This window comes from Schistocerca americana, chromosome 2 (genome assembly GCF_021461395.2).
Source record: "Schistocerca americana isolate TAMUIC-IGC-003095 chromosome 2, iqSchAmer2.1, whole genome shotgun sequence".
Taxonomy (NCBI): Eukaryota; Metazoa; Arthropoda; class Insecta; order Orthoptera; family Acrididae; genus Schistocerca; species Schistocerca americana.
In genome coordinates this window covers 938,566,076-938,580,337 of record NC_060120.1, presented here as the reverse complement: position 1 = coordinate 938,580,337, position 14,262 = coordinate 938,566,076, and the positions used below count along the sequence as shown (strand labels likewise).

Below are 14,262 nucleotides of genomic sequence, written 5' to 3'. Positions count from 1 at the left end.
CACAACAACAACAACTGCCAAACACTTAACTGTGATTTGCAGAATAATCGTGTAGAGCTCGATGTCGCTAAGCCTGTCACAAGGAAGAACGGATACTAAAGCACGCAATTTACCAAGGGAAAATGTGAAACTGTCGCCACAGATCCTGTACTAGGCGGTATTGTTTATGCAGCGAGTAAATGAGTCACGTCAGCTAGCAGAACGTCGTGTGCCACTGCGGTTTCCTGCCTTGGACGGAACGCGCGGGAAATGACCGTAGACATCAGTTGAAACACGCGTCGTCATCTGTGCGATAAGGGTGCGGGTGACCAATGGCAGTAGCAGAGACACCGCATCAGCGGGTACAGACAGGATACACGGTCCACGACCGCTGCCATTGCGGAAGGGTTGGCAGTTTCGCATTCGCACGCTACAGGATCGTCCGCCTGCGGGGAAGGAGCGAGAATGATCATCAAGTTCCTCATACAGTACCACGCGGTAATTGCACAATGTTCCATTTTTGTAGTTTTTTATAGTTTTCTTATCATTTAACGTGAGTCATTCTTTTCATTCCGTGAACGGTTCAAAATACCGAAACGAGATTTTCGGTAAACGATAGTCAGTAGAGGAGCGAGTAACTATGACGTCATAACGTCTATTCGCTCGTCTATCGAACTTGTATGACAAAATACCGTAAGATTTGAAACCCTAATAACTATGAGACTAATAATGCGAATGAGGTAGCACTGTTTTAAACAGACCGACCTTGTATTCGGGAGGGCGGAGGTTCCAATCTATGCTGGCAGTGGTGGCCGAGTGGTTCTAGGCGCTTCAGTACGGAACCGCGGAGCTGCTACGGTCGCAGGTTCAATCCTGCCTCGGGCATGGATGTGTGTATGTCATTAGGTTTAAGTAGTTCTAAGTTTAGGGGACTGATGACCTCAGATGTTAAGTCCCATAGTGCTTAGAGCCATTTGAACCGTTTTGAGCCATTTTGTTCCAATCTATGAAGGCCATCCTGATTTAGGTTTTCTGTGGCTCCCCTAAATTACTTCACGCTAATGCCGGGATGGTTCCTGCTGTAAAGCCACGATCCGTATGTAAATGGCTATAAAGTTCTAACGCATGTGAAAGTGCATAGTCCGAGCATGTGTTGTTTCAAATTTGGCCAAGTCCATCAGTAGCCAACCATAGCATAGCACTCGGTACACGGCACCCATCTTGTTCTTTTTGCTTGCGAACTGTATGTATGTAAGCGCTGCTTATTATTGCTTCTTTGTTCAATTATAATGTTTTTTTCTGTAAATAGAAATGAATGCGTCATAAGTCTCTCCAGATGAGACACGTAAAAGAAAATGTATACATGCTAAGTATTTGTATTTTTATTCAAGAGCAACCAATGCTAAAATTAATGTTAATGCAACTATTTTCCTTTCTACATCTACATCTATATTGATACTCCGCAAGCCACCCAACGGTGTGTGGCGGAGGGCACTTTACGTGCCACTGTCATTACCTCCCTTTCCTGTTCCACTCGCGTATGGTTCGCGGGAAGAACGACTGTCTGAAAGCCTCCGTGCGCGCTCTAATCTCTCTAATTTTACATTCGTGATCTCCTCGGGAGGTATAAGTAGGGGGAAGCAATATATTCGATACCTCATCCAGAAACGCACCCTCTCGAAACCTGGCGAGCAAGCTACACCGCGATGCAGAGCGCCTCTCTTGCAGAGTCTGCCACTTGAGTTTATTAAACATCTCCGTAACGCTATCACGGTTACCAAATAACCCAGTGACGAAACGCGCCGCTCTTCTTTGGATCTTCTCTATCTCCTCCGTCAACCCGACCTGGTACGGATCCCACACTGATGAGCAATACTCAAGTATAGGTCGAACGAGTGTTTTGTAAGCCACCTCCTTTGTTGATGGACTACATTTTCTAAGCACTCTCCCAATGAATCTCAACCTGGTACCCGCCTTACCAACAATTAGTTTTATATGATCATTCCACTTCAAATCGTTCCGTACGCATACTCCCAGATATTTTACAGAAGTAACTGCTACCAGTGTTTGTTCCGCTATCATATAATCATACAATAAAGGATCCTTCTTTCTATGTATTCGCAATACATTACATTTGTCTATGTTAAGGGTCAGTTGCCACTCCCTGCACCAAGTGCCTATCCGCTGCAGATCTTCCTGTATTTCGCTACAATTTTCTAATGCAGCAACTTCTCTGTATACTACAGCATCATCCGCGAAAAGCCGCATGGAACTTCCGACACTATCTACTAAGTCATTTATATATATTGTGAAAAGCAATGGTCCCATAACACTCCCCTGTGGCACGCCAGAGGTTACTTTAACGTCTGTAGACGTCTCTCCATTGATAACAACATGCTGTGTTCTGTTTGCTAAAAACTCTTCAATCCAGCCACACAGCTGGTCTGATATTCCGTAGGCTCTTACTTTGTTTATCAGGCGACAGTGCGGAACTGTATCGAACGCCTTCCGGAAGTCAAGAAAAATAGCATCTACCTGGGAGCCTGTATCTAATATTTTCTGGGTCTCATGAACAAATAAGGCGAGTTGGGTCTCACACGATCGCTGTTTCCGGAATCCATGTTGATTCCTACATAGTAGATTCTGGGTTTCCAGAAATGACATGATACGCGAGCAAAAAACATGTTCTAAAATTCTACAAGAGATCGACGTAAGAGATATAGGTCTATAGTTTTGCGCATCTGCTCGACGACCCTTCTTGAAGACTGGGACTATCTGTGCTCTTTTCCAATCATTTGGAACCCTCCGTTCCTCTAGAGACTTGCGGTACACGGCTGTTAGAAGGGGGGCAAGTTCTTTCGCGTACTCTGTGTAGAATCGAATTGGTATCCCGTCAGGTCCAGTGGACTTTCCTCTATTGAGTGATTCCAGTTGCTTTTCTATTCCTTGGACACTTATTTCGATGTCAGCCATTTTTTCGTTTGTGCGAGGATTTAGAGAAGGAACTGCAGTGCGGTCTTCCTCTGTGAAACAGCTTTGGAAAAAGGTGTTTAGTATTTCAGCTTTACGCGTGTCATCCTCTGTTTCAATGCCATCATCATCCCGTAGTGTCTGGATATGCTGTTTCGAGCCACTTACTGATTTAACGTAAGACCAGAACTTCCTAGGATTTTCTGTCAAGTCGGTACATAGAATTTTACTTTCGAATTCAATGAACGCTTCACGCATAGCCCTCCTTACGCTAACTTTGACATCGTTTAGCTTCTGTTTGTCTGAGAGGTTTTGGCTGCGTTTAAACTTGGAGTGGAGCTCTCTTTGCTTTCGCAGTAGTTTCCTAACTTTGTTGTTGTACCACGGTGGGTTTTTCCCGTCCCTCACAGTTTTACTCGGCACGTACCTGTCTAAAACGCATTTTACGATTGCCTTGAACTTTTTCCATAAACACTCAACATTGTCAGTGTCGGAACAGAAATTTTCGTTTTGATCTGTTAGGTAGTCTGAAATCTGCCTTCTATTACTCTTGCTAAACAGATAAACCTTCCTCCCTTTTTTTATATTCCTATTAACTTCCATATTCAGGGATGCTGCAACGGCCTTATGATCACTGATTCCCTGTTCTGTACATACAGATTCGAAAAGTTCGGGTCTGTTTGTTATCAGTAGGTCCAAGATGTTATCTATACGAGTCGGTTCTCTGTTTAATTGCTCGAGGTAATTTTCGGATAGTGCACTCAGTATAATGTCACTCGATGCTCTGTCCCTACCACCCGTCCTAAACATCTGAGTGTCCCAGTCTATATCTGGTAAATTGAAATCTCCACCTAAGACTATAACATGCTGAGAAAATTTATGTGAAATGTATTCCAAATTTTCTCTCAGTTGTTCTGCCACTAATGCTGCTGAGTCGGGAGGTCGGTAAAAGGAGCCAATTATTAACCTAGTTCGGTTGTTTAGTGTAACCTCCACCCATAATAATTCACAGGAACTATCCACTTCAAAGTTCTGTTTAGTTTATTTATTTTATAATGATAGGGTCATTCGTAGAACAATAGTGCATAAGGCACGTAATGTTAACTATTCTTTGAAAAAAAAATTATAACAGAAACATAATCTAAGAAGTACGTCGATACGGCCGTGTGGTTCTTAAATTATTGAACAAAGATGTGTCGAATACAGCGTTGTAAAAGTGGTGTACGGTTGAATAAAACTACTACTATTGTTACTAAACAGTGGTTGAAACCACGACGGACAGATCGTGTCCGTACGTGTTTCTCGTGCAGTATTTGATTTGACTGTGACCTTATCGTGCCAGCAAGGCGCATGCGCGTGATTCTTACGAATTAGCTTTGCGTGAACTTATAAACTGCTGTTGCGTTGGAAATGCGTTTAGCTAGAATATTGATTCGGATGTTATTGTGAAATGCTTGCGGAGCTGTACTAGGAACCCTAAGTGAGACCGTAGAAATATTCGTCGGAATATAAGTGAAAATTACAATTAAGTGGAATATGTCGCCTCTATGTCTAGTAAATATGCTTGGAATATAGAAGAGGGCTTTTGAGAGGAAAGCTCGTATCGAAAAGAATCCAAAAAACCTAAAAGTCCAGTGATGAACCAATACTAGAGTAGTCACAGGAGTGTCGAAAAAGGAAATGAAAAAACGGTGGGGAAGCTATTACGCCCTATAGCGACCAGCGACTGTCCAGACTTGTGATTTATCTTTTCTGTTACCAGTCTATTACTCTATGTAACCACTGCGCTAAAGAGATGGATAATTAAATAAAAAAATACTTGTTACGATTTTATCTTGAAATTTTCACGAACAATTTGCGGCGCGGACCGGAACTTCGCACACAGGAAACCCTTTTGTATAGCTAATCCTTACCTCTTCTATCAAGAGGGATATTAAAGCAAATATTTTTCTTGAAGAAACGTATTACCTTTTTTTACCGGCATACCAGAGCTCTTCAAAAGATGAATACAGTAATGGAACGTTTTTAATGTTGACGTTGAAACTTTTCCCAAAAGTAGCGGAGAAAAGTGTTCAGAGCGAAAAGCAAAGCGGCCAGAATAGCCTGTTGCGATGTAAACACCGCCAAGTGTGGCTCTCGTGTCAGACTCCGTGACATGCAGCAAAGAGATACGCCTCCGCCTCCAAGATAAAACATATTTCCTCTTGGCTCTGCTTTATAGGTTCTGTTCTAAAGGAAACTGTATGGTCAAGTCTAGCGTGTCAGAAGCGCCCTACGAAAATTACACTCCTGGAAATTGAAATAAGAACACCGTGAATTCATTGTCCCAGGAAGGGGAAACTTTATTGACACATTCCTGGGGTCAGATACATCACATGATCACACTGACAGAACCACAGGCACATAGACACAGGCAACAGAGCATGCACAATGTCGGCACTAGTACAGTGTATATCCACCTTTCGCAGCAATGCAGGCTGCTATTCTCCCATGGAGACGATCGTAGAGATGCTGGATGTAGTCCTGTGGAACGGCTTGCCATGCCATTTCCACCTGGCGCCTCAGTTGGACCAGCGTTCGTGCTGGACGTGCAGACCGCGTGAGACGACGCTTCATCCAGTCCCAAACATGCTCAATGGGGGACAGATCCGGAGATCTTGCTGGCCAGGGTAGTTGACTTACACCTTCTAGAGCACGTTGGGTGGCACGGGATACATGCGCACGTGCATTGTCCTGTTGGAACAGCAAGTTCCCTTGCCGGTCTAGGAATGGTAGAACGATGGGTTCGATGACGGTTTGGATGTACCGTGCACTATTCAGTGTCCCCTCGACGATCACCAGTGGTGTACGGCCAGTGTAGGAGATCGCTCCCCACACCATGATGCCGGGTGTTGGCCCTGTGTGCCTCGGTCGTATGCAGTCCTGATTGTGGCGCTCACCTGCACGGCGCCAAACACGCATACGACCATCATTGGCACCAAGGCAGAAGCGACTCTCATCGCTGAAGACGACACGTCTCCATTCGTCCCTCCATTTACGCCTGTCACGACACCACTGGAGGCGGGTTGCACGATGTTGGGGCTTGAGCGGAAGACGGCCTAACGGTGTGCGGGACTGTAGCCCAGCTTCATGGAGACGGTTGCGAATGGTCCTCGCCGATACCCCAGGAGCAACAGTGTCCCTAATTTGCTGGGAAGTGGCGGTGCGGTCCCCTACGGCACTGCGTAGGATCCTACGGTCTTGGCGTGCATCCGTGCGTCGCTGCGGTCCGGTCCCAGGTCGACGGGCACGTGCACCTTCCGCTGACCACTGGCGACAACATCGATGTACTGTGGAGACCTCACGCCCCACGTGTTGAGCAATTCGGCGGTACGTCCACCCGGCCTCCCGCATGCCCACTATATGCCCTCGATCAAAGTCCGTCAACTGCACATACGGTTCACGTCCACGCTGTCGCGGCATGCTACCAGTGTTAAAGACTGCGATGGAGCTCCGTATGCCACGGCAAACTGGCTGACACTGACGGCGGCGGTGCACAAATGCTGCGCAGCTAGCGCCATTCGACGGCCAACACCGCGGTTCCTGGTGTGTTCGCTGTGCCGTGCGTGTGATCATTGCTTGTACAGCCCTCTCGCAGTGTCCGGAGCAAGTATGGTGGGTCTGACACACCGGTGTCAATGTGTTCTTTTTTCCATTTCCAGGAGTGTATTTCAATTGTGTTGTATTTATGTTGAAGTGAATACCATTTCTGGAAACAAGTAAACATTTCTAAGGGTTGATACAACAGCGAACCATGGCACGAGGCAGTGTTTATATTACAGTAGCCGTTTCAGTCCGTCTTGCCTTTCAGTTTGGGCACGTGCCTCCAATATTTTTGCGAAAAATTTCAACACCAACATTAAATTGCGTCTTTGACTGTACTCGTATTTCCAAGAGCTTTCGTTGAAGCAAATAATTCAATTTTTTAAAAAATGCCGAAAATCTCGTTTCGGTATCTTGAACCAGATTAAAGGGGTGTTACGACTTAGGCTGCGTTCACATTTGCATCGACTTTTTTTGTTTTAGTTAGCCTTTAATGTACATACCACGCAGTCAGCATAATAATTAGTGGTACATGTAGTGATTAAAAGAAGATTAAGGACATCATGGTAACTGTCAATAAATGTAATTCTTTTAGATACTGACAAAAAAGATATACGTTAATGTCTTTGTTTAAAGAAAGTCGGTTTTATTAACATTTTGTGCTGCCAGACCAGTGTTGTACAAGAATTATTTTCCTTTTATATTTACGACCTATGGAGCACCGTCTACATGTATTGTATTGAAATTTCTTTATTGTGTTACCATTCTGATCTACAATTTCGTCACCAGATCACAAAACATCATTTTAGCATATTGTATTTAATGCACCCTGATTTTTCATTATTATCATTCCGTCTCGGCTTTAAAACATCTGCCGGCCAGTGTGGCCGAGCGGTTCTAGGCGCTTCAGTCGCTACGGTCGCAGGTTCGAATCCTGCCTCGGGCATGGATGTGTGTGATGTCCTTAGGTTCGTTAGGTTTAAGTAGTTCTAAGTTCTAGCGGACTGATGACCTCAGTGTTAAGTCCCATGGTACTCAGAGCAATTTTTTTAAAACATCTAATTGTTTAAATTGCTATCTTGGAAATGTCAGATATGAATAGAATTACAGGTTGAACGCATGTGATGGGAGTCACTAAGCAGATTAATTTGAAAAGTGTGATGTCATATCTGCCGCCGATTACATAATTTCTTCCTTTTAGTCGCTTGGCTTCGACCTTTTAAAGCGATCCCTAGACGATCAATAATATCGCGCAGTGATATTGCGCAATATTAATGACGTACTCAAATGGTTCAAATGGCTCTAAGCACTATGGGACTTAACATCTGAGGTCATCACTCCCGTAGACTTAGGACTACGTAAACCTGCAACCGTAGCAGCCGCGTGGCTCCGGACTGAAGCGCCTACAACCGCTCTCCCACCGCGGCCGGCAATGACGTCCTCCTTATACCGTCCTGTAGTATTGTGGTTCGGAATAAAGACACTGCTGCTGTGAGTATTGCCCAACTTTGCTGCAGCAGAGAAAAAAGGCGGATTAAGAATTGGCTCAAGGAGCGTACAAAATCACTCACGAAAACTTGTTGAGGAAACTGAGGTTGAACGAAAAAAAAAAGATTATCATAACTTTTTGTGTGTTGATAGCCCAACATATGATACATTACTGGAAGTAGTTGTCAACATACATAGGCGTCCCCCTCCCCCCTTCGGAATCTGGAGTACTGGTGTTTTCATTCATTAAAATATTCTTGTACACTTTAGAAGTGATTTCCCATTAATCCCCCCCTCACTGCACTGAACCTTTCAGTTAGGCAAATGTAGCACAACGTGGTTGGCCGCAGTTACACAATACATGGGTGCAGCATTTGATGTATAGGCTAGTCTTTTGTTATTTGCACGTGTAACAAATATTGAGAGGGTGAGAGGATAACCATCAATTCTCTGGGATATAATGTTTTTTTGTGTCACCAAGAAAATTTAGTTATTGTGGCACGATATACCTCAAAACTGATCAACTCATTTATATCGTAAATGGTAATGTTGAATTTCTGCGGATGCCCATATCCGTACGATCAGAAATCAAAATACTAGAATGAGAGACGTAATTCCACTAAGTCAACATTTAACTAGATAGTTAAATGTTGACTTAGTGGAAAGATTTATTAGACTACAATATCTTACCACTGGAAATTCTTTCGAAGTCTTTAAATTTACAAGTGCAACTCCACCTTAAAGGATTTGAGACATAGTTATGAAAACGTGTCATCCAATAATACGTCCAATAACGCATTATATTCGAGAGGGTATTTATATACCTTCATTCATAATTTTGCATTAATTAATTTTTTAAAAACATCGTCTTTCGTAGTATTTCATCGTATATTCTGAACAAGAAATCATATGATTTATTCGTGGCATTTCTATTTTTGTACTCATCTGCCGTAACATCCCACTATGCTGGAAATTATTTATGCATTTCGATGCATTCCAATCGTCTTGTTTTAAACTCATTTTCAACAGCACAGCAAAACAAAGAGTGTATAACCTAGTATCCCCAGTCTGCAGCATGCGACAAACTGGCAAGGATGTTGTTAATACTGCCCACAGACGGCACAGTATTTTCGGATAGCGCATAATATTTCAGAAGTTTTTGATTTTCTCATTATCATTGCGCAATATCTCAACCCCTCCCATAGACATTCAATATTATTACGCTTGAGGAAAAATTGTGTAGTATTACTGTCTGTCTAGCGGGCGCCTAATTTTGCTCTTGTTCAGCGGTATCTTTTTCCATAGTCATAGAGCTTACTTCTGACATGAATTCCATTGTCGGCGTAACATTCGTATGTCACCGGAAAACGAAGACAAAGAGAAGAAATGGAGAATTATTCACTTGTAGGGACAGAACGAGTGCGGATCGGCATATGGCTGATTCGATGGATTTGCACGACTGAGTTGCCACAGTTACTTTTATTACCGTTGTTGAACGAAGACGCGACGAATAAATCAAGTATGTTTGTATTCTATTTAGGTAGTTCGTGTTTCATTTTTGTTGTTAGTTTTAATATCTTGATTTATTACAGTTGTAGCTGCCTCTGATTGTAAAATGGTATGAGTGAAAATATTGCTAAAATAGAATAAAAGTAAAATAAGAGGATGTTACAAACGCCAGCACCGATGCAAACGCTTCTCTGTTGTCATCTGTTGGCGTAAACAGTGGAAGAGCAAAACTTCATGTAGCCTCTGTCATTATTAGCATGTTTATAAGAAAATATATCAGTATCACGAAGCTCTTATTAACTGAGAACATGGGATGTTCTGTGTACTGATAATTTAAACACTTCTGTTTACGCAGAAATCACTAATAATGTGAGTTATACCTTCATGTGCGATAGATAGATTGGGAATGACAACTAAATTGTTGCACCTCATTCTGCAGTTAAATTATCCTGTACAAGGTGATCATTAAAAAGAATTCTGTTATAATCTCACAAAGCCTTAACTGAAGCATTTCCTAATGCGATTCCAGCGCCTTAATCACAGTGTCGCATCAGTAGATACAGTCACGAGACGTGTTATGTGTGTTTGCGCACGTGAGCCGTAGTGTGTTGTTATCTGATGCCGCGGCAGTGATGAATTACTATACAAATACGCCAACTGATAGAAATGTGGCAACCCTGTGTTGCAGTCCTAGTAGTGATTGCTTCTGAACGTGTTCCGACGTGTTTCTTAGGGCAGAGAAACGGCTACGTCTCGTTTAGCTTGATGATCTCCTTGTTGAATCAGAACCGTTGCAAGAAACTTCTTCCATTGAATGTGAAGTCAGAATGTTGTCACATTTGTTTCCAGACTGCGAGGAAATGACTCTAGTCCTCTTGTACTGGCCTCCTTCGTATGTTTCTTGCAGTAAATCAGAGGAGAATGTTACTCGTTGCTTGTCGATTGCCAAAAATAGTAACTCATATTGTATACATTTACATTAATTATTTCCAACGGTTCACACACCTTAATATGTTTATGTATCTACACTGTTTGTCCCACCGCATTTAGTAAAAGATGTTAAGGCAAGAGTAAAATTAAAAAAAAAAAAAAATCTTTTCATGTCCTATATTCGCTTGTGTGAATAGTTCCTCGCCCTTTAGACATACGTTTGTGTGATTTATTCTCTGTGTTTCATTCCAACGAACTCATTCTTCAACATAGAGGCGATTTCTGTCTAATACATGCCCTCATAAACTTCAAGACTGGTGGCACCATGCGTATCTATGAACCGTAAGCTGGTACCCCCGCTCCTTTTAAAATTTATATGAAATCTGTTAACTCATAAAACTGGAGAACACCCAGTATTACCATTAAAATGTTTCGTGACGTTCTTTATCGCACGCAGTTGTTGCCAATTCAGTGATTTGAGTCACAGAATTTACGCAATATGTAGGAATCAATATCCGTTAAACATTATTGTTAGTACGCACGAATATACGACAGTAATAAAAGAATGAAACACGTACAGTGTACAAGTGTGTGTTCACTCCACACGAATTGGATGTCGATTTCAACATATAATAGTATTCTGTCACTGATAGAAAGGCACTTCGTGTTGTTAGACCCATGTGTTATGTAATTTCTTAAACGTTTCACTGATGCGACAGATAAGCACTTCTTTTTATTCTACATCTACATTAACTAATCAGCAGTTCACATTTAACTGCTTGGCAGAGTGTTCATCGAACCACTTTCACACTGTTTCTGTACCGTTCCCCTTTCGAGCAGTGCGCGGGAAAAGTGAGCACGGAAACCCCCGTGTGCGCGAGCTCTTGATTTGTCTTATTTTATTACGATGAGTCCCTATGTAGGTGAGCGTTAGCAAAATATTTCTCCCTGCTCTTTTAAATTCTCTTTGCGTCTTCCTTAGTGTCCGTTTGCTGACTTGAAATTATAAAAGGAGGCCGTGTTCCACACTATCTATTTTCTGCCATAGCGCTTAGGTTAAAACGTATAATGATAAAAATTTCAATAACTTACGTCATCGTATTCACCCAAACACATCTGGCTAACGTGTAAGACAGAAAATCCATTTTATAGGGTTGAAATCAGTGTAAAAAAGAAAAGGCCGTTTGTGATGCGAATGAATCGCACAAAACATTTCTCTAATTATCTGCGAAATAACATTAATGGTTCCATTTTGATAGCGATAGATCTCCATGGCTGTGGATTGAAGTACTTCAAAATATACGGTAACCAGACATTCTATTGCTTCATTTATGCCATGATACGTTTCGGGTTATCGCCCATCTGTTGAAAACGTTCTGCCGCTCCGGGCGTTGCTAAGCTCAAAAGAATTCTTAATGATTCTCTGTCTTAGGTAGGTGAAAAAACTGCACACTGCACTCTTTTTACTGTAAGTGTAGTTAGAATACTGAGTTCGTTTTGTGAAGGAAACAACTGAGTATTGGATTATCAAATACACACATCAAAAAAAGTCTTGGATCATCCCGGTTCCCAGAACTCCTGAAGATAGACATTGACTTTGGATATTGTAACACAGACACAGTCCCTTTGACGGTTCAGTGATGTCACAAAACCCGCCCTAAGATGTAAACAACCATGCGTGAGGAGCGCCTATAATACGGAGGGGGTCCGACAGCCGATCAGTTACAGTCATTCCACCAGGTAGGAGGTACACGGCTCGTGTTGTCTGTAGTTCAACCGTGCCTAGACGGTCAGTACAGCGGTTCGATCGCGTCCGCATTGTTACTTTGTGCCAGGAAGGGCTCTGAACAAGGGAAGTGTCCGGGCGTCTCGGAGTGAACCAAAGCGATGTTGTTAGGACATGGAGGAGATACAGAGAGACAGGAGCCGTCGATCACATGCCTCGCTCAGACGGCCCAAGGGTTACTGCTGCAGTGGGTGACCGCTACCTACCGATACGGCTCGAAGGAACCCTGACAGCAACGCCTCCATGCTGAATAATGCTTTTCGTGCAGCCACAGGACGTCGTGTTGCGACTCAAACTGTGCGCAGTCGGTTGCACGATGCGCAACTTCACTCCCGACGTCCATGGCGAGGTCCATCTTTGCAACCACCACGCCATGCAGTGCGGTGCAGATGAGCCCAACAACATGCCGAATGGATCGCTCAGGATTGGCATCACGTTCTCTTTACCGATGAGTGTCTCATATGCCTTCAACCAGACAATCGTCGGAGACGTGTTTGGAGGCAACCCGGTCAGGCTAAACGCCTTATACACACTGTCCAGCGAGTGCAGCAAGCTGGAGATTCCTTGCTGTTTTGGGGTGGCTTTATGTGGGGCCGACGTACGCCGCTGGTGGTCATGGGACGCGCCGTAACGGCTGTACGATACGTGAACGGCATCCTCCGATCGATAGTGCAACCATATCGGCAGCATATTGGCGAGGCATTCGTCTTCATGGACGACAATTCACGACCCGATCGTGCACATCTCGTGAATGACGTCCTTCAGGATTGTGACATCGCTCTACTAGAGTGACCAGCATGTTCTCCAGACATGAACCCTGTCTAACATGCCTGGGGTAGTTGGAAAAGGGCTGTTTACGGACGACGTGACCCACCAACCACTCTGAGGGATCTACGCCGAATCGCCGTTGAGGAGTGGGACAATCTGGACCAACAGTGCCTTGATGAACTTGTGGATAGTACGTCACGGCGAATGCAGGAATGCAACAACGCAAGAGGACGTGCTACTTGGTATTAGAGGTACCGGTGTGTATAGCAATCTGAACCACCACCTCTTAAGGCCTCGCTGTATGGTGGTACAACATGCAATGTGTGGTTTTCATGAGCAGTAAAAAGGGCGGAAATGATATTTATGTTGATCTCTATTCCTATTTTCTTTACAGGTTCCGGAACTCTCGAAACCGAGGTGATGCAAAACTTTTTTTTGATATGTGTAAAATTACAGGCGCTGCACGTCGTCGTAACAACTTCCTGTCAGACTTCAAATCATTGTTAGTAATAACTGCAGTAGCTTTAGCCTGGCACAAATATAGATACGCCGATTTCGAATGGATATAAAGCAGATACTAGTACGTTTATAACATTTTCGTTGTTTCGGCACAGCAATAATGCGCTGTGGAGGCCTATTGTTCCGCGCTTCAACCGCACGTACGTACATCCGTCTTCCTGGGATTGCATTCACCGAAACTCAAAATGGGTGACGGCTCGGAAGTTCATTGTCGAGTTCATGTAACAAATTTTTCCCCAACAAATTAATAAGATGATTTTTCCCTGCTTATCGCCCAGTGAACGGTCCGGCGTCGTGAATAAGTGGTCACGGTGTTGGACTGCAAAGGGGGCGAGCCGTGTTCAAACCCTCCAAAAAATGGTTCAAATGGCTCTGAGCACTATGGGACTCAACATCTGAGGTCATCAGTCCCCTAGAACTTAGAACTACTTAAACCTAACTAGCCTAAGGACATCACACACATCCATGCCCGAGGCAGGATTCGAACCTGCGACCGTAGCAGTCACGCGGTTCCGGACTGAAGTGCCTAGAACCGCACGGCCACAGCGGCTGGCTCAAACCCTCCCTCAAGCCATATTTTTTATTTATTTAATTATTAATTTTTTGAATCCTGGACCGAAAAAAACACACGGTTGGCGTCTCATACACGGCATTAGTGATAGTATATGTGTCATGTGACAGGAATCTCTTACCGACGCACTGGTCTAAGTTGTACGTCTGTTAACTGTGTG

General features: G+C 43.6%; 1 protein-coding gene across 4 annotated transcripts in view; it reads left to right on the top strand.

The window, feature by feature from the left end:
• Positions 1-14,262, top strand: part of LOC124596031 (disks large 1 tumor suppressor protein) — a 940,679-nt gene that overhangs the window by 222,343 nt on the left and 704,074 nt on the right. Inside the window, exon 1 of one of the 4 annotated variants that reach the window (XM_047134996.1) lies at positions 430-477. The exons of the other annotated variants lie outside the window; for them this stretch is intronic. Within the exon in view, the coding sequence (XP_046990952.1) occupies positions 445-477 (33 nt within the window). The 5' untranslated portion in view covers positions 430-444. Of the gene's footprint in view, positions 1-429; positions 478-14,262 lie in introns of those variants that run through there. 4 annotated transcript variants of the gene reach the window in all.